The sequence below is a fragment of the Pagrus major genome, chromosome 10 (assembly GCF_040436345.1).
Source record: "Pagrus major chromosome 10, Pma_NU_1.0".
Taxonomy (NCBI): Eukaryota; Metazoa; Chordata; class Actinopteri; order Spariformes; family Sparidae; genus Pagrus; species Pagrus major.
The window spans coordinates 7,088,658-7,113,945 of NC_133224.1; the positions used below are offsets into that span (position 1 = coordinate 7,088,658).

Sequence of the window (25,288 nt, forward strand, 5' to 3'; positions counted from 1 at the left end):
GCAGATCGTGTGGACTACGAGAATGATCATTACTCTGCTCTTCTCCATGGTAAGCAGTTAAACTAATCTTTATTTTTTACATATTATATTTTAAGTAATCTAAAAAAATCTTAGTTTGTTTAATAAGTATTGGAAACTAACCTTGGCTTGATATTTATTTCTCTGTAGGTGATGTTTGTCTCTATGAAACAATCAGAGGCCGTCAAGAAGCTGAACATGGTACAGTTTATACCTTTTTATTTAACATGGAGCTGTTAGAAATATGAGACAATTTAATGTAACTGTAAATGACTTGTTGACAATCCTTGAGCATATTTATTTGTCTGAAATGACATATTTTAGACTGAGTTACACATCTAACAACAAATGTCTTTTTCACAGATTCATGCTTTGTCAGGTAGGTGCAACACTCTCTCATCTCATTTTGAACATAACATCAACACATGTTTATGTTCCTATTTAAATGTATTGTATCTGATACGTGTTGTAGACCAGTCCAGCCGGAGAGCGCCAACGCAAATCGTGAGGACTACGAGAATGATCATTACTCCTCTCTTCTCCATGGTAAGCAGTTAAACTAATATTATAAATCTAATCTTACATATTTATACAGTGGGGTCCAAAAGTCTGAGACCATTGAAATTCTCTGATATTGTCACGTAAACCAGGAAATAATCAGAAAGTGCTAAGAAAGTGTAAGTCTTCACTTCACAGAATCTGGATCAGTTGTATCCAAAGCACGATCAGACAGACTCAAAGTGGCCACACCATCAGAAGATCAATAAATCAAGTTTGTTCTCTGAAAGATAGAAAAGCAACTTCATCACAGATTCAGAATTTGAAAAATACACACACAAGAATCCAATCAGGTGAAATCTGTCAAAGGAAAGCTGTCTTGTAGTTGTCTGGAGGACGATTAGCCATTCCTAAACCACTTCTTAGTTGGTGAAGCAAAAGACTGGAGGTGGGTTAAGAAATACCAGAATTCTTCAAAGAATCAACTTTTAACTCAAATTGTTCAGCTGATATTATCATCTGCAATAAAAAATATTATTATATACAAAACAAATGCAAAATAGAGTTGTTGCGTGGTCTCAGTCTTTTTGACTCTATAAACACATTTTAAATGATCAAAACAATCTGAGGTCTCACATGATTCATTTGTTGTTTACAGTTAAAGTGATTAAATTAACCTTGACTTGATTTTCATTTCTCTGTAGGTGATGTTTGTGTCTATGACACAATCAGAGGCCGTCAAGAAGCTGAACATGGTACAGTTTATACCTTTTTATTTAACATGGAGCTGTTAGAAGATGTCAGAGAGGGGGGAGAGAGAGGGGGAGGGAAAGAAAGAGGGGAAACAGGGTGAGATGAATAGGGGGGAGAGAGTGGAAGAGAAATAGGGGGAGAGGGAGAGAAAGAGAGAGGGGAGAGAAAGAGAGGGGGAGGGAGAGTAGGGGGAGGGAGAAAGCGAGAGATGGGGAGAGAGTGGAAGAGAAATATGGGGAGAGAAGGGAAGGAAAGAGAGAGGGAGTGAGGGGGAGGCAGAGATAAGGGGAGAGAAAGGGGGGAGGGGAGAAGAGAGAGGGGGAGAGAGAGAGAGAGGACAGAGTAAAATGTCACAAAGCATTTTTAATCCTGACATCAACCTCAATCTCTTTTTGTTGACTTTGCTTTTTCTTTCAGGTCAATAAAGAAATCTGTATCAACTGAACCAATGGAACGGACGACAACATGAAAAACTACATCTGTGTACTTTCACAGCTTTCATGTGATCACTGTGTGCAGCTGTGCTGTCCAAATAACAAACAGTATTTGGTAAAGTGAATCTAACAGCAGGTCATTTAAAATGAATGTATCATATGGTTTTAATCTTCTGTTGTATTTGGTATAAAGAGTTTAGATTATCGCATTTAATAATTGAAATGTTTTGTTGTTTACGTCCGGTATGTTCTGACACCTTTGTTGTTGTTGTTTGTTGTTGCAAAGAACAAATATTATGTGTCGACACTCGGTACGAGGTGATTGTGCAACTTTAAAGTCAGCATCTTTTGTAGTTTTTGATTAAAAAGAGTTAAACATTTATATCATTTAATGTATTTTATGTGAAAAAAAAAAATCCTGTTACACAAACAAGCTTTTTTCTGTCATTTTAAAAATAGCTTGATGTTCTCTATATTTTATGTTTTCTTTTATATAAATGTATATTTTTAAAAGGTCGTTGACCATTTTTTGCATCAATAAACTTTTTCCAGCAATAAGCTGTCAGCAGTGTTCCTCATAGATTTAGAGGGGGAAAAAGGAATATAACTGTAGTTACTTCAGTTTACATTTTTTAAAAATGACTTGACATGTATTATACATATATCATTATCATTGAATCATTACCATTTCTAAGTGCCCTCTCCTAAACTATTACATCACCCCAATTGTTATGACTCTTAGAGCGATAAGAAGGCAACAACACGTTTGTACTTCAGGTATTCTTTGTTGAACAGATGAAAGAAAATCGACCACCAAATAAAGTTCTGACCTCATTTTATATTAAATTCAGTTTAGAGAGTATGAAGCACACACGTACAGGATGTACAGGCCTACACAGTATAATCATACAACAACAGAACATGCACAAATGAACACAATGAAATGTTAGTATATGATATGATTAGATGTAATGGTCTCATGTTTCGTGGACGTGTTATAATGACTGATTCTTGATGTCATTTTTTATTGTTAGGGACCAGTCAGCTTTGTACAAGAAATGATTTCATATATCTCTGCAGTGGAGGAGGTGGCAACATGTCACAGTATGCAGCGGTCAAAGTCACAAGTGTAGTAACTTCTCTATTTGCTGCATTTTTATTGCTGCAAAGAACATTTTCCCACACACAAAGCGACAGTGTCTTTGCTGGACGTGAGGATGGAGCGCACTTTGCTCGATGTGCTCGGGTTTTTCTGTGAGTACATCTCTGACTTTCTCATGCTGTGACTTTCAGTGGCAGACTCATGTTTTTCATCAACATGGTCATTTTGTACACATGATCTCTGTTGCTGATTTGACTTTTGCACAATCTATGTACAGTATATAGTCTAAGATAATGTAATGAATAGTTTTTGTGATTTCATTTATGGGTCATTTTACTTTATATACTGTATTCCATCTTCAAGAGTTTCTCTTACTTGTTTCCTCTCTCTGTAGCTCTGCAGTAGAATATCATCACAGAAATGTGTGATGCTGTTGATTGATAAGAAGTTGTTGTCACTGATGAAACTCCAGCTGGATTTTAAATGCTTATGATTATTGTCTAATCAAGTTTTAATCTTTATTTTAGTGCTGAATACACTCCTCTACGGACATGCTGAAGGTGACCAACTGTCTTTGCTTCTGCTTTTTATATATTTAGTCATTGATTCATACCGTATCATCTACTGTATCACTCCTGATCACTTCCTGTTTTTCTTTTTCTTTTTTTCCACGTATCATAATGACATGTTTCAATATAAATTAATGTCTAGATTAGTGCCCAGTGTTTGGGAAGATACAAGCTACAAATTATTGGACATGGAGAGAAGTTGAGGTACAGCAAAGATCCCCTCGGGAGAAATCTAGTTTGGTTCAGTCAAGCTAAAAAAGATACCGAACAGAACAAGTACACGTGATATTAAATCATGGCAGAAGAGAAAACAAGAAGTCACATGCCAGCACAACATGCATCTTGAGTTTAATCCTGAAACTTATTCACTGGTCATACATAAACACTTACTGATATGTTGCAATGGCTGCCACACAGAGATGCAGGAAGTGAGTCACAGTTGGCCGTACTGAGGAATCAGTCTGTGTAATGACTTCAGAGTAAATGGTGGGCGACATTCATGTCTTGTATTAGTTTGAATGAAAACTTGAACACCAACATATTATAGGTCAAAGTGGCCACATCAACTACACTCAACAACAGCAAGAAGACGAAGAGGGAGGGGAAACCCCCCAGTCTCCCTTATAAGATTGCTCAATTTTGTGAGTTGTTGAGTCAGGAGAAACTTTATAAACTTTGTGATTCGCTGTTTCTGACAAATTCTTGACTATTTAGGCCTTCTTGTAAATTCATCATATAATATAGCCTCTCTTTAAGGGGTGCTGGAGCCCCCTTAGCACCCCTAGTTCCTGCATTTTTAATTATTATTAAAAACAGTCAGAGAAAGAAAATCAGAAAGAATCCAAAGAACAGGTCACAAAATATTCAACGAACAAACACTCACTAGCTTCTGATGAGTTTCTAATGTGCGTGCTTTCAGAGATTGAACAACCATCAATATTAAGACAAAGACTGTCAGAGAAGTACTTGTAGTTATTAGGCTTAATCACCAGCAAATCAGTCTTAGCAGTATTAAGCATGAGAAAGTTTTGACTCATCCAGATCTTGATTCGGCTTACACATGTTTCCAGATTTTGTATTTGAGAGGGGTCATTAGGCTGTAGTGGGATGTATAGCTGTGTGTCATCAGCATAGAAATGGAACTGTATACCATATTCGGCAATTATCCTACCCAGAGGGAGCATGTAAATACAAAACAGCAGAGGCCCCAGGACAGACCCCTGGGGCACACCAGTGGTAACTGTAGAACATTCTGACAAAGAGTTATTGAAACTAACACATTGGGTTCTACTAGATAAGTAGGACTGGAACCATGAGAGCGCCAGCCCGTGAATACCAACGTAATGCTCCAGTCGGTGTAGAAGCACACAATGATCTACGGTATCGAAGGCCGAACTTAAGTCAAGAATTAAAAGTACGGAGGCTGATCCAGAGTCAGCAGTGACAAGTAGGTCATTAACTACTCTAGTTAGGGCAGTCTCAGTAGAGTGGCAGGAGCGGAAACCAGACTGAAAATTGTCAAAGAGATTATTGGTAGAAAGGTGGACAGTCAGTTGATCAGCAACAATTCTCTCAAGTATTTTAGATAAGAAAGGGAGAGTGGAGACAGGTCGATAATTGGCAAGAACCAGTGGATCGCTATTGGGTTTCTTGAGGAGTGGTTTAATGATAGCAGATTTATAGGTTAAGGGGACACACCCCTCAGAGAGGGAAGTGTTCAAGATGGCACGTATAGGGGCATTCAGAATAGGAAGGAGTTCCTTAAGGAGGTCAGAAGGGATGGGATCTAGTGAACACGTTGTTGGCTTTGAGGCGGCAACCATTGAGGCCAAGGCCTCAGCAGAAATGGGTTTGAACTGAGAGAGTGAGCTCGTGGACCAGGACACAGAGCACTGGCTGGACACGGTGCTAGAGAGCTGTTGGCTAATGATATTGTTCCTTATTTGGGAGATTTTATCAGTGAAAAAATCTAGAAAATCATTAGCTGTGAAAGAAGAGCTCAGAACCGGTGAAGAGTGTGTAAGCCTGGCCACAGTATTAAACAGGACCCGATGATTGTTCTTATTGGTTTCGATCAAATTGGAGAAATAAGAAGATCTGGCAGCAGAAAGTGCATGTTTGTAATGTTTAAAGCTAAGAGTTCAGGCAAGGCGAGAGGACTCTGATTTACAGGTGCGCCATCTGTCTTCAAGTTTACGACAAGCCCGTTTTAAAGAGCGAGTGAGGTCGGAGAACCAAGGTGCAGATTTAGTTCGAGTGCCTCTACTAGTTCTGAGAGGAGCAAAGGACTCAAGCGATTCTGACAGTGCACTGTTTAGGCCATCTGTAAGGTTGTTGACAGACATGGACGTGTTGGAAAGTGACTCAAGTTTATCGGGCAAATGATCAGCTAGAAGGGACTTAATATGGTTGTTAATGAAACGAAAAGAATGAGGGTTAGATTCAGAGCGAATAGTCTGTGCATGCGTGAGAAGGTTAAAAAAGACACAAGAGTGATCCGAGACCGGGACCTGAAAAATAGAAGGGAGGCCAGTGGTAATATCCTGGCCTCCCCGTATTATAGCAGAAACTCATTATGTTTAATCTCTATCATTTTGAATCCTGTGTATTTTATTTTTATGTCAACAGTTTCCAACAGGACCACTTTGACCCTTCAACCCAACTGGCCTCAGATATTCAGTGGTGAGACAATCACCCTCAGATGTGATATCAAAGATGGAGGAAACACTGAGTGGATGTATGAATGGTCACCAGACAACTTGAACACACCACCAACACACAATGAATACAGGATTATCAGTGCTACTGAGGCTCACAGTGGAGAACACAGGTGTAAAGGAAGAAGAGACTCATATTCCTCAACAGAGTGGAGTGACGCCATCGAATTGACAGTATCATGTAAGTTGGACTATCTGTCATTCATACTGAAAATTTTATGTTTTGTTTTCATTAATCTAAATTAAACAGCAGGAAACATTTCTCTCCAACAATAATGAAGTCTCTTAAATGAGGAGGAAATTCTTTTAGCATTGGAACAAAATAACTGAAAAGCAGCCAGTAATCAGAGTACTGCATCTTTTGAAATATAACCACTAACAGGCAAATGTACAGGAATGAACAAAGACTATCAAGTAACTTATAGGATGGGCCAACGGTGCTGCAAAATTCAGTTTGTTTGTTGCAAATTCTGTGAATTGTTTTCCTGGATGGTGATAGTAGAGATACAGACAGGACACAGAAAAAGACAGAGGGGTGTGACATGCAACAGAGGTGCTCTGTACAACTAAGTTTTAGTCTGAACATTCAAGTATTTCTTACCCGTGAGGGTTACACTGGTCAATCTGAACTAAATCCCAGTGACATTAATTTCCTTGTTTATGTCTTTGTTCTAAATCAAACAGCAAACAGACCAAAGGCTGAACTGAGGGCTGATGACAGAGATATTCCTGTAGGGGGCAGTGTCACCCTGACCTGCTCTGTGAACCCATCAGCTGGTTGGAAATACTTCTGGTACAGAGGAGAGAAAACATCTGAACATCTGACCACTCAACTCTCAGCTGGACAAATCAGAGTCTCAGAGGAAGGAGTCTACTGGTGCAGAGGAGGAAGAGGAGAGCCAGTTTACTACACAGAGTACAGTGATCCAATCACTATCAACAAAAAGGGTGAGTTTAACATTTGTTTTTTAGACAGAATAAAAATATATGTTTTATTTATTGATTGAAAAACATTGTATGTTTGATGAAGATTTAACTCTTTGTCATTTTTGTTTCCTCACTGTGAATTCTTGAACATGAACAGTTCACAACAAGGCTGTTGTGACTCTGCAGCCAAACTGGTCTGAAATATACAGAGGAGAGACGATCACTCTCAGATGTGAGATCAAAGATGGAGGAGACACTGAGTGGGAGTATGAATGGAAAACGACCAGCTCAGAAAAACCTTCAAGTAAAAAAGAACTTATATTTAAGACTGAATCCCACAGTGGAGACTACAGGTGTAAGGGCAGAAACAAAAGTGAAAAGTCCTCAACAGATTGGAGTGATCCCTTCAAACTGACAGTATCAGACAGTAAGTCACATCATAAAAGGCTGTTTTGGTTTATATATATTATAAATGCATATCCTCAGGTTTGTATGTACTGATTGTGCAGCTTGTATTTGATTTATTATTAATACATGTTTTCATTTCAAAAAATCATTTTCCAGCACCACCCCGGCCTGTCCTCACTGTGTCTCCATCATGGCTGAGTGCTGGAGCCTCAGTAACTCTGACCTGCAGTGTTAAAGATCAATCTGCAGGATGGAGGTTCTACTGGTATAAGACTGTTCCTGATCAAGCAAACAACTCCTACAGCTATGAGCTGCTACCTGGCAGCAGCAGTGGGACTGAACAGGATTCCTACATTGTTCATGGACAGACACACACAGCAGGATATGTGTGCAGAGCTGGAAGAGGAGATCCAGTGTTGTACACTGATTACAGTAAACCTAAGTTTGTCTGGTCTGCAGGTCAGTTTGTTTCATGTTATATCATCAGCTCTGTGTATCTATTTTCTGTATGTAATGAAAATAAAGTAACTAACTTGGAGGTTGACAAATAATTGTCAATAATAATAACCATAATAATGTGTATAAAGATAAAAATTATAATTTCACCAAAACTTGTACTAATCCTAAGAAAAGAAAAAAAATAAAGCAAATGAATATTTGAATTGTGGAGTTTATAATCTGAAGATCTCTGTGCTCTGTTTGACCTCTTATCACATGTTGTTTTTCAGATTTTCACTCATCAGCGTCTCTCACAGTGAGTCCTGACAGAGCTCAACACTTCACCTATGACTCTGTCTCACTGAGCTGTGAGGGAAACTCTACTAAGTGGAGAGTGAAGAGGTTAATTGAGGGCCGCGACCTGTCATACTGCTCTGACTGGGGGACAATGTATGGATCAACATGCAAACTAAACACTTACAGGCACAGTGATGCAGTGTACTGGTGTGAGTCTGCATCAGGAGAGTTCAGCAATGCAGTCAACATCTCTATACAGTGTATGATTTCATTATATTTGTTTTTTCTTTTGATAAATTATTTTGCACATCCCGTTAGGTATTTCAACATATATTAGATGTTGTTCACACTGAGGAGTACAGTACACTGGCATTTTAAGAGTTAGTCCAGTCCTTTACTATATGTTATCTTCAGTAACTATAGGTGACCAGGATTGATCGAAATAATGTTTTCTACTCACTGTAGATTGACTTAAATAGGTTCAGCTTCATTATAATGATTCAATCTTATTTTTTGTCATTTGTAGACACTATCCACATTCAGCAGCATCTGAGCACACAAAACAAGTTACACCAAAACCTTTGAAAAAATGTCTCCTATCTTTCAAAGTAATATTTTTAACAAAACAAACAAAAAGGTTTATATTTATACGATTGATTCATGGAGCTGTCTGTGACAAGATTATTATCCAAAAACTACTGTGCAGTCGGGTTGAAAATCATTAGTCCTCTGCACAGCAGTATAATTCAATTGGGTACTGGTCAAACACAGGCAATGCTAAAAAATCTATATTGAATGAACGGCTATCTGCACACCAGAAAACTCAGCTCTGCACCAACTTCACACTTATTTGGTTTTCATTTAAACAACTGTGAATATTATATTTATATTTATATATTTGTTGAAAAAGTCATAAAACTCATTCATATGGTATCTACACAAGATCAAATGTCAGATTTTATTATGTAAGATAAATATGTGGGTGATCTATTCACATCATTGTACGCAAACTCATTCTCAAGTTCCTCGACCAGCTGATCTCTGACTGAAACCTCGTATTCTTTGACTGTTTAACAGATAAAAATATTATCCTGCTGAGTCCTGCCCGTCCTGTGACTGAGGGAGAGTCTGTTAGTCTGAGCTGCAAATTAAGAAGCCGAACTTTTGGCTCCACTGTGTTTTTCTATCAGAATGAGAAACTGATTCAAAATGACACCAGATGGGAGTTAAATATCTCTGCAGTGTCAAAGTCAGATGAAGGATTCTACAAGTGTCAACACTCAGGACGAGAGTCAGCACAGAGCTGGATGTCAGTTCAGGGTGAGTAGGATTAAAACAATTGCTGCATTTTCTTTTATATGTGAACTGTTTCTGTGTGAGAAAGAAATTTAGAAGAATTCTGTTCCTATTTATTACAACAGTGTCCAGGCCTGATAGCTCTCCATTTCCTGTACTGTTGGTTGTTGGGCTGGTTTGTGGACTCGTTCTTGTTATTCCTCTGCTCGTGTTGTTTCGCTACAGAGCGTCCAAGGGTGAGACCTTCTTCTTCTATTATTAGATGTTTTTTAATTATTCAAATACACACACATACTCTGATCTCATGAGATAGAATAGCAGTATAACAACCATCTAACAACAAATGTCTTTTTCACAGATTCATGCTTTGTCAGGTAGGTGCAACACTCTCTCATCTCATTTTGAACATAACATCAACACATGTTTATGTTCCTATTTAAATGTATTGTATCTGATATGTGTTGTAGACCAGTCCAGTCTGAGAGCGCCGACGCAGATCGTGTGGACTACGAGAATGATCATTACTCTGCTCTTCTCCATGGTAAGCAGTTAAACTTATCTTTATTTTTTACATATTATATTTTAAGTAATCTAAAAAAATCTTAGTTTGTTTAATAAGTATTGGAAACTAACCTTGGCATGATTTTCATTTCCCTGTAGGTGATGTGTGTCTCTATGAAACAATCAGAGGCCGTCAAGAAGCTGAACATGGTACAGTTTATACCTTTTTATTTAACATGGAGCTGTTAGAAATATGAGACAATTTAATTTAACTGTAAATGACTTATTGACAATCCTTGAGCATATTTATTTGTCTGAAATAACATATTTTAGACTGAGTTACACATTTAAAAACTAATGTCTTTTTCACAGATTCATGCTTTGTCAGGTAGGTGCAACACTCTCTCATCTCATTTTGAACATAACATCAACACATGTTTATGTTCCTATTTAAATGTATTGTATCTGATATGTGTTGTAGACCAGTCCAGTCTGAGAGCGCCAACGCAAATCGTGAGGACTACGAGAATGATCATTACTCCTCTCTCCTCCATGGTAAGCAGTTAAACTAATATTATAAATCTAATCTTACATATTTATACAGTGGGGTCCACAAGTCTGAGACCATTGAAAATCTCTGATATTGTCACGTAAACCTGGAAATAATCAGAAAATGCTAAGAAAGTGTGAGTCTTAGCATCAAATCATTTCCAGACTCAAGGTTTCTAAAGGGGCATTGCATGTAACAATATAAACTGTAAAACACTTCACAGAAACTGGATCAGTTGTATCCAAAGATCAATAAATCAAGTTTGTTCCCTGAAAGATAGAAAAGCAACTTCATCACAGATACAGAATTTGATAAATACACACACAAGAATCCAATCAGGTGAAGTCTGTCAAAGGAAAGCTGTCTTGTAGTTGTCTGGAGGATGATTAGCCGTTCCTAAACCACTTCTTAGTTGGTGAAGCAAGACAAAAGACTGGAGGTGGGTTAAGAAATACCAGAATTCTTCAAACAATCAACTTTTAACTCAAATTGTTCAGCTGATATTATTATTATTAAAAAATATTATTACATTGAAAAAAAAATGCAAAATAGAGTTATTGCGTGGTCTCAGTCTTTTTGACTCTATAAACACATTTTAAATGATCAAAACAATCTGAGGTCTCACATGATTCATTTGTTGTTTACAGTTAAAGTGATTAAATTAACCTTGACTTGATTTTCATTTCTCTGTAGGCGATGTTTGTCTCTATGACACAATCAGAGGCCGTCAAGAAGCTGAACATGGTACAGTTTATACCTTTTTATTTAACATGGAGCTGTTAGAAGATGTCAGAGAGGGGGGAGAGAGAGGGGGAGGGAAAGAAAGAGGGGGATGGATTGAGAGTGGGAGAGAGAGGGGAGAGAAAGAGAGAGGGGAAGAGAAGTAAAGGGAAGGAAAGAGAGAGGGAGTGAGGGGGAAGAGAGAGGGGGAGACAGAGGACAGAGTAAAATGTCACAAAGCATTTTTAATCCTGACATCAACCTCAATCTCTTTTTGTTGACTTTGCTTTTTCTTTCAGGTCAATAAAGAAATCTGTATCAACTGAACCAATGGAACGGACGACAACATGAAAAACTACATCTGTGTACTTTCACAGCTTTTATGTGATCACTGTGTGCAGCTGTGCTGTCCAAATAACAAACAGTATTTGGTAAAGTGAATCTAATAGCAGGTCATTTAAAATGAATGTATCATATGGTTTTAATCTTCTGTTGTATTTGGTATAAAGTGTTTAGATTATCGCATTTAATACTTGAAATGTTTTGTTGTTTACGTCCGGTATGTTCTGACACCTTTGTTCTTGTTGTTTGTTGTTGCAAAGAACAAATATTATGTGTCGACACTCGGTACGAGGTGATTGTGCAACTTTAAAGTCAGCATCTTTTGTAGTTTTTGATTAAAAAGAGTTAAACATTTATATCATTTAATGTATTTGATGTGGGGGAAAAAATCCTGTTACACAAACAAGCTTTTTTCTGTCATTTTAAAAATAGCTTGATATTCTCTATATTTTATGTTTTGTTTTATATAAATGTATATTTTTAAAAGGTCATTGACCATTTTTTGCATCAATAAACTTTTTCCAGCAATAAGCTGTCAGCAGTGTTCCTCATAGATTTAGAGGGGAAAAAAGGAATATAACTGTAGTTACTTCAGTTTACATTTTTTAAAAACATTTTAGATAATATTAGCACAAAACTCAACAAAGTATATGAAAAAGGTTTGGTCATTTTAGACATTTTAATGTAGAAATGTTACATATTACTTCCTTGACATGTATTATACATATATCATTATCATTGTATCATTACCATGTCCAAGTGCCCTCTTATGTTCTAAACTATTACATCACCCCAATTGTTATGACTCTTAGAGCGATAAGACGGCAACAACACGTTTGTACTTCAGGTATTCTTTGTGGAACAGATGAAAGAAAATCGACCAACAAATAAAGTTCTGACCTCATTTTATATTAAATTCAGTTTAGAGAGTATAAAGCACACACGTACAGGATGTACAGGCCTACACAGTATAATCATACAACAACAGAACATGCACAAATGAACACAATGAAATGTTAGTATATGATATGATTAGATGTAATGGTCTCATGTTTCGTGGACGTGTTATAATGACTGATTCTTGATGTCATTTTTTATTGTTAGGGACCAGTCAGCTTTGTACAAGAAATGATTTCATATATCTTTGCAGTGGAGGAGGTGGCAACATGTCACAGTATGCAGTGGTCAAAGCCACAAGTGTAGTAACTTCTCTATTTGCTGCGTTATTATTGCTGCAAAGAACATTTTCCCACACACACAGCGACAGTGTCTTTGCTGGATGTGAGGATGGAGCACACTTTGCTCGATGTGCTCGGGTTGTTCTGTGAGTACATCTCTGACTTTCTCATGCTGTGACTTTCAGTGGCAGACTCATGTTTTTCATCAACATGGTCATTTTCTACACATGAGCTCTGTTGCTGATTTGGCTTTTGCAAAATCTATGTACAGTATATAGTCTAAGATAATGTAATGAATATTTTTTGGTGATTTCATTTATGGGTCATTTTACTTTATATACTGTATTCCATCTTCAAGAGTTTCTCTTACTTGTTTCCTCTTTCTGTAGCGCTGCAGTAGAATATCATCACAGAAATGTGTGATGCTGTTGATTGATAAGAAGTTGTTGTCACTGATGAAACTCCAGCTGGATTTTAAATGCTTATGATTATTGTCTAATCAAGTTTTAATCTTTATTTTAGTGCTGAATACACTCCTCTACGGACATGCTGAAGGTGACCAACTGTCTTTGCTTCTGCTTTTTATATATTTAGTCATTGATTCATATTGTATCATCTACTGTATCACTCCTGATCACTTCCTGTTTTTCTTTTTCTTTTTTTCCACGTATCATAATGACATATTTCAATATAAATTAATGTCTAGATTAGTGCCCAGTGTTTGGGAAGATACAAGCTACAAATTATTGGACATGGAGAGAAGTTGAGGTACAGCAAAGATCCCCTCGGGAGAAATCTAGTTTGGTTCAGTCAAGCTAAAAAAGATACCGATCAGAACAAGTACACATGATATTAAATCATGTCAGAATATAAAACAAAAAGTCACATGCCAGCATAACATGCATTTTGAGTTTAATCCTGAAACTTATTCACCGGTCATACATAAACACTTACTGATATGTTGCAATGGCTGCCACACAGAAATGCAGGAAGTGAGTCACAGTTGGCCGTACTGAGGAATCAGTCTGTGTAATGACTTCACAGTAAATGGTGGGCGACATTCATGTCTTTTGTATTAGTTTGAATGAAACTTGAACACCAACATATTATAGGTCAAAGTGGCCACATCAACTACACTCAACAACAGCAAGAAGACGAAGAGGGAGGGGAAATCCCCGAGTCTCCCTTATAAGATTGCTCAATTTTGTGAGTTGTTGAGTCAGGAGAAACTTTATAAACTTTGTGATTCGCTGTTTCTGACAAATTCTTGAATATTTAGGCCTTCTTGTAAATTCATCATATAATATAGCCTCTCTTTAAGGGGTGCTGGAGCCCCCTTAGCACCCCTAGTTCCTGCATCTTCAATTATTATTAAAAACAGTCAGAGAAAGAAAATCAGAAAGAATCCAAAGAACAGGTCACAAAATATTCAACTAACAAACACTCAATAGCTTCTGATGAGCTTTCAGCTGCATTTACTGTCCTCATCCAGTAAAGATTTGTTTTGTCGTGCAGTAATTTCTACATGAAGTATTCATACTCCTCAAATCAACTACTAACAAGTGCTGAACTACAAGTGAATCTTTTTCTGTGCCTTCACCAAACCACTCACTAAATATCTTTAATTTCTTTGTTGAATTGTTTTTCTAAACCAAACAGCAGGTAGACGTACAGTCACACTGACAGCAGACAGGACAATCATACCACTGGGGGGCAGTGTGACACTGACATGTGCTGTGGAGGATCCTGCTGGCTTTGAATATCAGTGGTTCAGACAGACGTCAGACTCTTCTGGAAAAACTCCTCTTCAGACTGAAAATGTTGAAGAATCAAACAGAGTTATCTCACAAGGAGGCAAATACACCTGCAGAGGATGGAGAAGAGAACCATATGTCATCACACCTGATAGTGATGCAGTCGTCATCGAGGAAACTGGTGAGTTTAGTATTTTCTAATGGAATAAACAACCTACAGTCTTTATGTTCTTAAACAGTGTCCACAGTGTGAAGGGAAAGTGATTGTTAGTAATAGGAGAAAGAAAAACCCTCATGAATCAATGATGTCGGCCCAGTACCTCTTACTTCTCTGAAGAAAAGTTTAGAAAAATGTTTTACATCCTTCGTTGTGGAGAGGATGAGCTATTTGTTGACCTCCTTCAGTTTGGGAACAGATGCTGACGAGGAGCTGAGGACGCTTCTTTAATGCTGCTCAGTTTTACTCATAAATATCTGGAATCTGGTAAAAGACACGGCGATTGATGATTGTGTCAAATCAACATCTGTCCTCTTTTAGCTCCCTTTTTGTATCTGGTTCAAGATCGTTTTTGAAACTCCTGTTCAGAAGGAAATCAGTGGACAAATTGTTGAAATGTCTCTGGATTTATTGATGAAAATATTGTCCTGAAGGCACACATAAATGTTATTATTGCCAAATCACAACATGTTTATTTTATCAAGATTTGAAGTGGTATAAACTTCTAATGGTAAATAAAAGGAAGTTGACTTTGATCAAAACAGTTTTTGTACATTTCAATTCCAGCCTGCAGATCAACTAATCATTAGACACAAGACTTACAAAGGAGGATTATCAAAATGTTCTTCAGGAAAACAGTCTCTGTACTAAATGCTTGCTATGGAGGGCTACAAGTATTTGATATTTCATGAAATTGTTGTTACCCTCTGTATGCTCTTTTATTCCTTCAGCTGCTACTGTTATGGTCTTTGAGGAGTTTCTAAAGCTCTTGAATTGTTTGTGAACGTTTTTGAAAATGTTGCATCCAAATAACTAATGTAAGGATTATAGCAGAAACTCATTATGTTTAATCTCTATCATTTTGAATACTGTGTATTTTATTTTTATGCCAACAGTTTCCAACAGGGCCACTTTGACCCTTCAACCCAACTGGCCTCAGATATTCAGTGGTGAGACGATCACCCTCAGATGTGAGATCAAAGATGGAGGAGACACTGAGTGGACGTATGAATGGTCACCAGACAACTTGAACACACCACCAACACCCAATGAATCCAGGATTATCAGTGCTACTGAGGCTCACAGTGGAGAACACAGGTGTAAAGGAAGAAGAGACTCATATTCCTCAACAGAGTGGAGCGACGCCATCAAACCGACAGTATCATGTAAGTTATCTGTCATTCATACTGAAAATGTCATGTTTTAATGTTTTCATTAATCTAAATTAAACAGCAGGAAACATTTCTCTCCAACAATAATGAAGTCTCTTAAATGAGGAGGAAAAAATAAGTTAAGTTTCTTTTAGCATTGGAACAAAATAACTGAAAAGCAGCCAGTAATCAGATTACTGCATCTTTTGAGATATAACCACTAACAGGGAAATGTACAAGAATGAACAAAGACTATCAAGTTACTTTTAGGACGGACCAACGGTGCAGTTTTACACTGTTACCACACACTCAGAAGCTTCTTGGTGCCAACTTGACATTTGGTTGAGTCAACTCACCGGTTAATTTAATCAGTGGTTGGGTCACTTTATTGAATCGCCTAATTGGCTCTGCAGTGTAAGTGATAGTGTCAATGGTTGTATTAAGTGTTAACCCTGTGATAGACCGACAACCTGTTCGGGATGTAACCTTGCTCTCATCAAATGTGAGCTGTGTTAGGATCATTGATCCAGTGTCCAATGTTATGTCTTTGTTCTAAATCAAACAGCAAACAGACCAAAGGCTGAACTGAGGGCTGATGACAGAGACATTCCTGTAGGGGGCAGTGTGACCCTGACCTGCTCTGTGAACCCATCATCTGGTTGGAAATACTTCTGGTACAGAGGAGAGAAAACCTCTGAACATCTGACCACTCAACTCTCAGCTGGACGAAGAAGTGTCTCAGAGGAAGGAGTCTACTGGTGCAGAGGAGGAAGAGGAGAGCCAGTTTACTACACAGAGTACAGTGATCTAATCACTATCAGCAAAAAGGGTGAGTTTGACATTTGTTTTTTAGACAGAATAAAAATATTTGTTGTATTCACAGTTACTGATTGATAACGCTTAAGTCATTATGTTTTGATGTAGATTCAACTCTTTGTCATTTTTGTTTCCTGACTGTGAATTCTTGAACATGAACAGTTCACAACAAGGCTGTTGTGACTCTGCAGCCAAACTGGTCTGAAATATACAGAGGAGAGACGATCACTCTCAGATGTGAGATCAAAGATGGAGGAGACGCTGAGTGGGAGTATGAATGGAAAACAACCAGCTCAGAAAAACCTACAAATCAAAATGAACACAGAATATGGTTTGCTACTGAATCCCACAGAGGAGACTACAGGTGTAAGGGCAGAAAGAAAAGTGAAAAGTCTTCAACAGATTGGAGTGATCCCTTCAAACTGACAGTATCAGACAGTAAGTCACATCATAAAAGGCTGTTTGGTTTATATATATTTTTAAAGTAAATCTTCAGTGTGTACTGATTGTGCAGAATGTATTTGATCCACTATCAATACATGTTTTAATTCTGAAAAATCATTTTCCAACAGAACCCCGGCCTGTCCTCACTGTGTCTCCATCATGGCTGAGTGCTGGAGCCTCAGTAACTCTGAGCTGCAGTGTTAAAGATCAATCTGCAGGATGGAGGTTCTACTGGTATAAGACTGTTCCTGATCAATCAGACAACTCCTACAACTATGAGCTGCTACCTGGCAGCAGCAGTGGGACTGAACAGGATTCCTACATTGTTCATGGACAGACACACACAGCAGGATATATGTGCAGAGCTGGAAGAGAAGATCCAGTGTTGTACACTGATTACAGTGAATCTAAGTTTGTCTGGTCTGCAGGTCAGTTTGTTTCATGTTATATCATCAGCTCTGTGTATCTATTTTCTGTATGTAATGAACATACAGTAACTAACTTGGAGGTTGACAAATAATTGTCAATAATAATAATCGAAATAATGTGTATGAAGATAAAAATTATAATTTCACCAAAACTTGTACTAATCCTAAGAAAAGAAAAAAAATGAAGCAAATTAATATTTGAATTGTGGAGTTTATAATCTAAAGATCTCTGTGCTCTGTTTGACCTCTTATCACATGTTGTATTTCAGATTTTCACTCATCAGCATCTCTCACAGTGAGTCCTGACAGAGCTCAACACTTCACCTCTGACTCTGTCTCGCTGAGCTGTGAGGGAAACTCTACTGAGTGGAGAGTGAAGTGGTTATCAGCTGAGGACAGATACCCGTCAGACTGCTCCACCTGGAGGACAATGACTGGATCTACATGCAACATAGACATCTACAGGCACAGTGATGCAGTGTACTGGTGTGAGTCTGGATCAGGAGAGTTCAGCAACGCAGTCAACATCACTATACAGGGTATGATTTTATAACATTACACTTTTTTTACATATCAATTAATTGATTAATTAATTTGGAGAAAAAAAATAATATTAATTTAAAATACATTAATAATTATTTAAAATAAACAGTCCATTGTGTGTTGAGAAAAGTACACTGACATTTTAAGAGTTTTGCTCGTTAGCTGGCTTAATGATGTCTTAAGTAATTAATTGTTTTCAATTAATAAAAATAGTTAAGTATTCATTTAAACTGTGATTTTAAACCTGTACTACACGTTAGCAGTGCCAGCTTCACCTCACTATGATGAGGACTGGATGCAGTATACAGCAGGTTTGTGTAGGTTTATGGGTCATCTGTACTTTAGTTTTTATGTCAGTGAACATGTTTAAAGGTCCAGTGTGTAGGATTTAGTGGCCTCTAGCAGTGAGGTTTCACATTCAACCAACTGAATACCCCTCTTCTCACTTTGTTTCCAAGTGAGTCGGAGAAAACTAGAAACATAAAAACATGAAGGTCCTCTCTAGAGCCAGTGTTTGTTTTGTTCATTGTGATCTACTGTAGAAATATGGAGGTGTCACATGGCAGACTTAATGGAGGAGGACCTGCTGTCTGTACAAATAAAAGACTCATTCTAAGGTGAAAGATAACATTCTTAATTCAGGTGATGCACTAATTTAAACATTATGGATATTATATCTTCCATTTCTGCCAATAGATCCCCCTAAATCCTACACACTGGACCTTTAAAGCACTGTGTGGTTTGTAGGACCCTGTTGACACCTGTTGTTTATTTGGTAAAAGGTGACTTGTACAGTAGGAGACTCAAGGTGTTTGATAAAACATCAGATTTTATGATCACTCTGTTAAATCAGTGAGCAATAAGCAGAAGAAAAACCCAGTATGTGTCTTTTCTCATCTATCTACATCCACTCATTCTCAAGTTCCTCGACCAGCTGATCTCTGACTGAAACCTCGTATTCTTTGACTGTTTAACAGATGGAGATATGATCCTGCTGAGTCCTGCCCGTCCTGTGACTGAGGGAGACTCTGTTAGTCTGAGCTGCAAATTAAGAAGCCAAACTTTTGACTCCATTGTGTTTTTCTATCACAATGAGAAACTGATTCAAAATGACACCAGATGGGAGTTAAATATCTCTGCAGTGTCAAAGTCAGATGAAGGATTCTACAAGTGTCAACACTCAGGACAAGAGTCAGCACAGAGCTGGATGTCAGTTCAGGGTGAGTAGGATTAAAACAATTATTCCATTTTCTTTAATATGTGAACTGTTTCTGTGTGAGAAAGAAGTTTAGCTGAATACTGAACTAATTTCAAAGTAGTTTTAGTTTCAGACACATTCTCCTGTTGGTTTCTGTTGACTCTGGTTAAAGCACTAATTCAGTTTTATTCATTAATAGTTAATATTTACTATTCATTACAGCAGTGTCCAGGCCTGAAAGCTCTCCATTTCCTGTACTGTTGGTTGTTGGGCTGGTTTCTGGACTCGTTCTTGTTATTCCTCTGCTCGTGTTGTTTCGCTACAGAGCGTCCAAGGGTGAGACCTTCTTCTTCTATTATTAGATGTTGTTTAATTATTCAAATACACACACATACTCTGATCTCATGAGATAGAATAGCAGTATAACAACCATCTAACAACAAATGTCTTTTTCACAGATTCATGCTTTGTCAGGTAGGTGCAACATTCTCTCTCTCATCTCATTTTGAACATAACATCAACACATGTTTATGTTCCTATTTAAATGTATTTAAATGTATCTGATACGTGTTGTAGACCAGTCCAGTCTGAGAGTGCCAACGCAGATCGTGTGGACTACGAGAATGATCATTACTCTGCTCTTCTCCATGGTAAGCAGTTAAACTTATCTTTATTTTTTACATATTATATTTTAAGTAATCTAAAAAAATCTTAGTTTGTTTAATAAGTATTGGAAACTAACCTTGGCTTGATTTTCATTTCTCTGTAGGTGATGTTTGTCTCTATGAAACAATCAGAGGCCGTCAAGAAGCTGAACATGGTACAGTTTATACCTTTTTATTTAACATGGAGCTGTTAGAAATATGAGACAATTTAATGTAACTGTAAATGACTTGTTGACAATCCTTGAGCATATTTATTTGTCTGAATGACATATTTTAGACTGAGTTACACATCTAACAACAAATGTCTTTTTCACAGATTCAGTCTTTGTCAGGTAGGTGCAACACTCTCTCATCTCATTTTGAACATAACATCAACACATGTTTATGTTCCTATTTAAATGTATTGTATCTGATATGTGTTGTAGACCAGTCCAGTCTGAGAGCGCCAACGCAAATCGTGGGGACTACGAGAATGATCATTACTCCTCTCTCCTCCATGGTAAGCAGTTAAACTAATATTATAAATCTAATCTTACATATTTATACAGTGGGGTCCAAAAGTCTGAGGCCATTGAAAATCTCTAATATTGTCACGTAAACCTGGAAATAATCAGAAAGTGCTAAGAAAGTGTGAGTCTTAGCATCAAATCATTTCCAGACTCAAGGTTTCTAAAGGAGCAGTGCATGTAACAATATAAACTATAAAACACTTCACAGAAACTGGATCAGTTGTATCCAAAGACAGACCCAAAGTGGCCACACCATCAGAAGATCAATAAATCAAGCTTCGTTCCCTGAAAGATAGAAAAGCAACTTCATCACAGATACAGAATTTGACACACACAAGAATCCAATCAGGTGAAATCTGTCAAAGGAAAGCTGTCTTGTAGTTTTCTCGAGGACGATTAGCCGTTCCTAAACCACTTCTTAGTTGGTGAAGCAAGACAAAAGACTGGAGGTGGGTTAAGAAATACCAGAATTCTTCAAACAATCAACTTTTAACTCAAATTGTTCAGCTGATATTATCATCTGCAATAAAAAATATTATTACATCCACAACAGTTGCAAAATAGAGTTGTTGCGTGGTCTCAGTCTTTTTGACTCTATAAACACATTTTAAATGATCAAAACAATCTGAGGTCTCACACGATTCATTTGTTGTTTACAGTTAAAGTGATTAAATTAACCTTGACTTGATTTTCATTTCTCTGTAGGTGATGTTTGTGTCTATGACACAATCAGAGGCCGCCAAGAAGCTGAACATGGTACAGTTTATACCTTTTTTTTTAACATGGAGCTGTTAGAAAAACTGAAATAGGACAATTAACAATAAATGGCTCATTAACAATTCTTTAAGTAAAAAAAATATTTACATTTCAAATTAATCCAATGATGGATTAACATATTATTTTATTGATTGTAAAGAATCCTGACATCAACCTCAATCTCTTTTTTGTTGACTTTGCTTTTTCTTTCAGGTCAATAAAGAAATCTGTATCAACTGAACCAATGGAGCGGACGACAACATGAAAAACTACATCTGTGTACTTTCACAGCTTTCATGTGATCACTGTGTGCAGCTGTGCTGTCCAAATAACAAACAGTATTTGGTAAAGTGAATCTAATAGCAGGTCATTTAAAATAAATGTATCATATGGTTTTAATCTTCTGTTGTATTTGGTATAAAGAGTTTAGATTATCACATATAATAATTGAAATGTTTTGTTGTTTACGTCCGGTATGTTCTGACACCTTTGTTGTTGTTGTTTGTTGTTGCAAAGAACAAATATTATGTGTCGACACTCGTTGAGAGGTGATTGTGCAACTTTAAAGCCAGCATCTTTTGTAGTTTTTGATTAAAAAGAGTTAAACATTTATAACATTTAATGTATTTTATGTGAAAAAATCCTGTTACACAAAGAAGCTTTCTTCTGTCATTTTAAAAATGGCTTGATATTCTCTATATTTTATGTTTTGTTTTATATAAATGTATGTTTTTAAAAGGTGGTTGACCATTTTATGCATCAATAAACTTGTTCCAGCAATAAGCTGTCAGCAGTGTTCCTCATAGATTTAGAGGGGAAAATGAATATAACTGTAGTTACTTCAGTTTGAAAAGTCTCTTCATATTTGTGTCACTACTCACTCTTCATAATGTGTATTAGAGTCAAGCCCATTCAGGCATATGTTGTACTGCATGTCAATTATCTTAGTGTCTCAACATGATGTAGAGATGATGCCTTGACATTGGAAGCCAACAGAACTTTATGTGCTTGTGCCGGTAGGGGTCAGCATTCAACAGCTAAGCCTAAATCTATTTACATTTTTTACATAACTTGTAGTTACATAGCAATGGCAGATAGCAGTAATACCACTGTGCTGATGTTATATGACAGTTGCTTCAAATAAGTGGGGGGTTCAAAAATAGACTGCTCTGATTATCTGACTGTGTTCTGGTTGGACTAAGTTTCCTGCAGCTTCAGAGTGAAACTAGTTGTTTATGTTGTTTACCTTCCAGCTTTCTCTCTTATGTATTGATATTTGTTTGAAGCATCAGAATTAAATCATAAAGACGGCTGCAGATGTTTCTCTTCTCTCCACAGAAGTTTGCTCTGAAGTTTTCTTTATGTTTAAATGTAACTACATGATTTTATTTGACGTATTATTTTTTACCACTATAACGTATAATGCCAAATTAACAAGAAGGCACAAATAGTTAAGAATGTGTTGTAGACCAAGTGTATACAGTTCTTCTAAACGCAACAAGTCCCAAAATTGAGTGCTTTCTTAATGGAGTCTGGTGACTTTCTCCACGGACCACAGTTTATATTTGAAATGTTTACTGTGAAAATGTCATATTCTTAATTAGATTTGGTGTAAATGATGAAACGACGAATTTACAAGAAAGCAGCAATGACTTAGACTGTGTCGTAGCTGTTTCACAAAGTTTGTTAAGTTTCTCCTCATGAACCAATTCTTAAAATCACGTGATTTGTAAAGGGAGTCTGGTGGTATTGTCCTTACTAGTCACTTCCCCTTTAACGTTGTCCAAAGCTGTGACTTTCACCCACAGATTGAAGGACTCAGGTGAGCACTGCTCCTTCTCTTCTCCTCTGCTGGCATGGAGGGGGGGATTGAGCGGGCTCCGGGTGCCCTCTGCTGGTCAAGGTTCTCCACGACCAGGTAAGAGCAGGGTCACACAGATGGAGGTGAACTTAAACTCTGAACAAACCATCCATGAAGTGGGAGATTATTGATGGAAAGCAGATTAAAGACAGTGACAGTTGTTCTGCTTGAAAAAAAAGGTGAAACACTTGAACTGTCTCAGTAATAAAACAGAGCTGTGCAGTGGGTTAGTGGAGCTGTCTGTGTGAAATGATTAACTTCATAAGAAGTGCAGTCCTTCTCCTGGATTAGACACATTCGCCAAGTTCATTGTTACACATGATTAAAACATTCAGGTATAAAATGTTAAAATGAGTTGGAAAAGTCCCTCAAGACTGAGGATGTTAAAAGAAAAATAACATTTATCAAATATTAAGAAAAAAAGAGGGATTTTCACAAGACACACAGGAGTTGGACAGTAAAAATTTATGTTTTCGCATCATATAAAACAGTCATATTTCATGTTTAAACACAGAGTTATGAAGTGCTTCACAGAGTCAGAAGTGATTTGCAGAAGATACAAATTCAGTTTGGTTTGAGAGATAATTTAAAAACGATACAAACAAAGACAAATAAACATGTGAACAAAAGGTTCCAGTTTCAAGGGGTTGCCTGCTGTCAGACACATTCACATATACATGTATGATCACTTTATTAAATATGAAATATATACAAACACTGACCACTACAGTGTACTTAGAATAATATGCAATAAAGTGAATGTTAGCAGATAAAAGTGCATGTATGGAGCACAAGCTTGTTTCAGTGCAGTTTGAGAAACAAGTTACAGAAACTTGTTAGAAATCATTAAAAACACGTTTGGCCACGGCGCTTCAGGTTTGAAGAGAGACTAATAATTTATCGATCCTGTTTGTGTCATGGATCACACATTTGATGTTTGTCAGGTTAACAGATAATGTTTAAGCCAATAAAATCTCAGTTTGTCATCAAACTAATGAAATATCAGACTGTTAAAATACGTCATCATGGACACTTTTCTTAATTCCTCCACTGTACTTTTGTTTGTTAGACAGACAGTGAATAAATACCATGTAACAAACAACCAACACAAGTACCACTGCTGCTGTCAGTCCCAGTCCACAGTAGAGGCCGATCATTTCCCAACTGACCATGTTGGGTCTCTCAGGTGTGTCTGTGTTGGGTTTCTCAGGTTCTGGCCAATCCCTCGCTGCTGTAAAGAGACCAAACAACAGAACAGCTGAAGTTGTGACATATTTCTCGGATACTGTGAGAATGAAGTGAAGGATTGTGGATTGTGGTCGTCCTCAATACTTTTCTTCAGGTTCTTATTGATCCAAAAAAGCTGCTGAAATTAACCTGTTAATAAAGTTCTACTAACTCACCAGAGACGTTGAGCCAACATTCACCAAAGTCCACACCATAGTTTGTCCTCACATCACACAGGTACCAGCCTGAGTCCTCAGTCCTGAGTCTGGACACATTAAGTCTGAGTCGTCCGTCTCTGATGACGTCTTTGTCCCACTGGACTCGTCCTACAAACTGTTGATCTCGAGACTCTGGGACCACAACACCTCCACGTAGTTCAAACAGGACTGAGACTTTATGATCAGTTTTCATCTCACAGAAGGTAAAAAGGGACTTGGGAGAAGTATCAGTTGTGGTTGGGAACATCCATTCCAGTGTGATGTTGTGGTTCTCCTCTGCCTGATAGGAGGTCTGTGCCACATTCACTACAAATGTTCCTGTTGAGGAGACAGAGAGGGAAAGTGAGGAGCAGACACACTGACAACTTCAACATGGCAGCCTTTAAACTCCATCTACACATGTTTCTGTGGACAGTTTAGTGACGTCTCAGAGCTGCAGAGGCTCATCAACATCAACTGTTTGCTCACATGTGGGCTACTTTAACTGATTCATTGAATCACGGTGTAATAAAGTGAAGCTGTAAACTAACCACAGACACAGGTGAGGCTGATCAGCAGCAGGATCCTGCAGATCATCTTCTCCCTGTGAGAGGAGACAGAGGTGTGTTTGTTTTGTTTCATATTTAATTTAAATAACTGTTGTTTTGAAGTACTTGATCTAATTGTTGCGTCTGTGTGGTTGTGTGTGTGTGTGTGTGTGTGTGTGTGTGGGTGGGTGGGTGGGTGTGTTTGAAACTCATGGACTCGTACCAC

At 37.5% G+C, this 25,288-nt stretch overlaps 1 protein-coding gene across 1 annotated transcript; it reads left to right on the forward strand.

Annotated features, from left to right (window-relative positions):
- Window positions 1–5,153: 5,153 nt before the first annotated feature.
- LOC141004110 (uncharacterized) lies at window positions 5,154–21,469 on the forward strand. Its single transcript, XM_073475606.1, has 28 exons — window positions 5,154–5,223; window positions 6,003–6,272; window positions 6,776–7,039; window positions 7,176–7,445; window positions 7,583–7,885; window positions 8,155–8,421; window positions 9,239–9,481; window positions 9,583–9,693; window positions 9,816–9,831; window positions 9,925–9,998; window positions 10,118–10,168; window positions 10,331–10,346; window positions 10,440–10,513; window positions 14,408–14,683; window positions 15,616–15,885; window positions 16,436–16,699; window positions 16,849–17,124; window positions 17,259–17,558; window positions 17,828–18,097; window positions 19,079–19,321; window positions 19,625–19,635; window positions 19,758–19,773; window positions 19,876–19,949; window positions 20,069–20,119; window positions 20,281–20,296; window positions 20,390–20,463; window positions 21,179–21,229; window positions 21,443–21,469. Exons 1-28 carry the CDS (start codon window positions 5,154–5,156, stop codon window positions 21,467–21,469), a joined length of 4,248 nt encoding a protein of 1,415 aa, XP_073331707.1.
- Window positions 21,470–25,288: the final 3,819 nt, after the last annotated feature.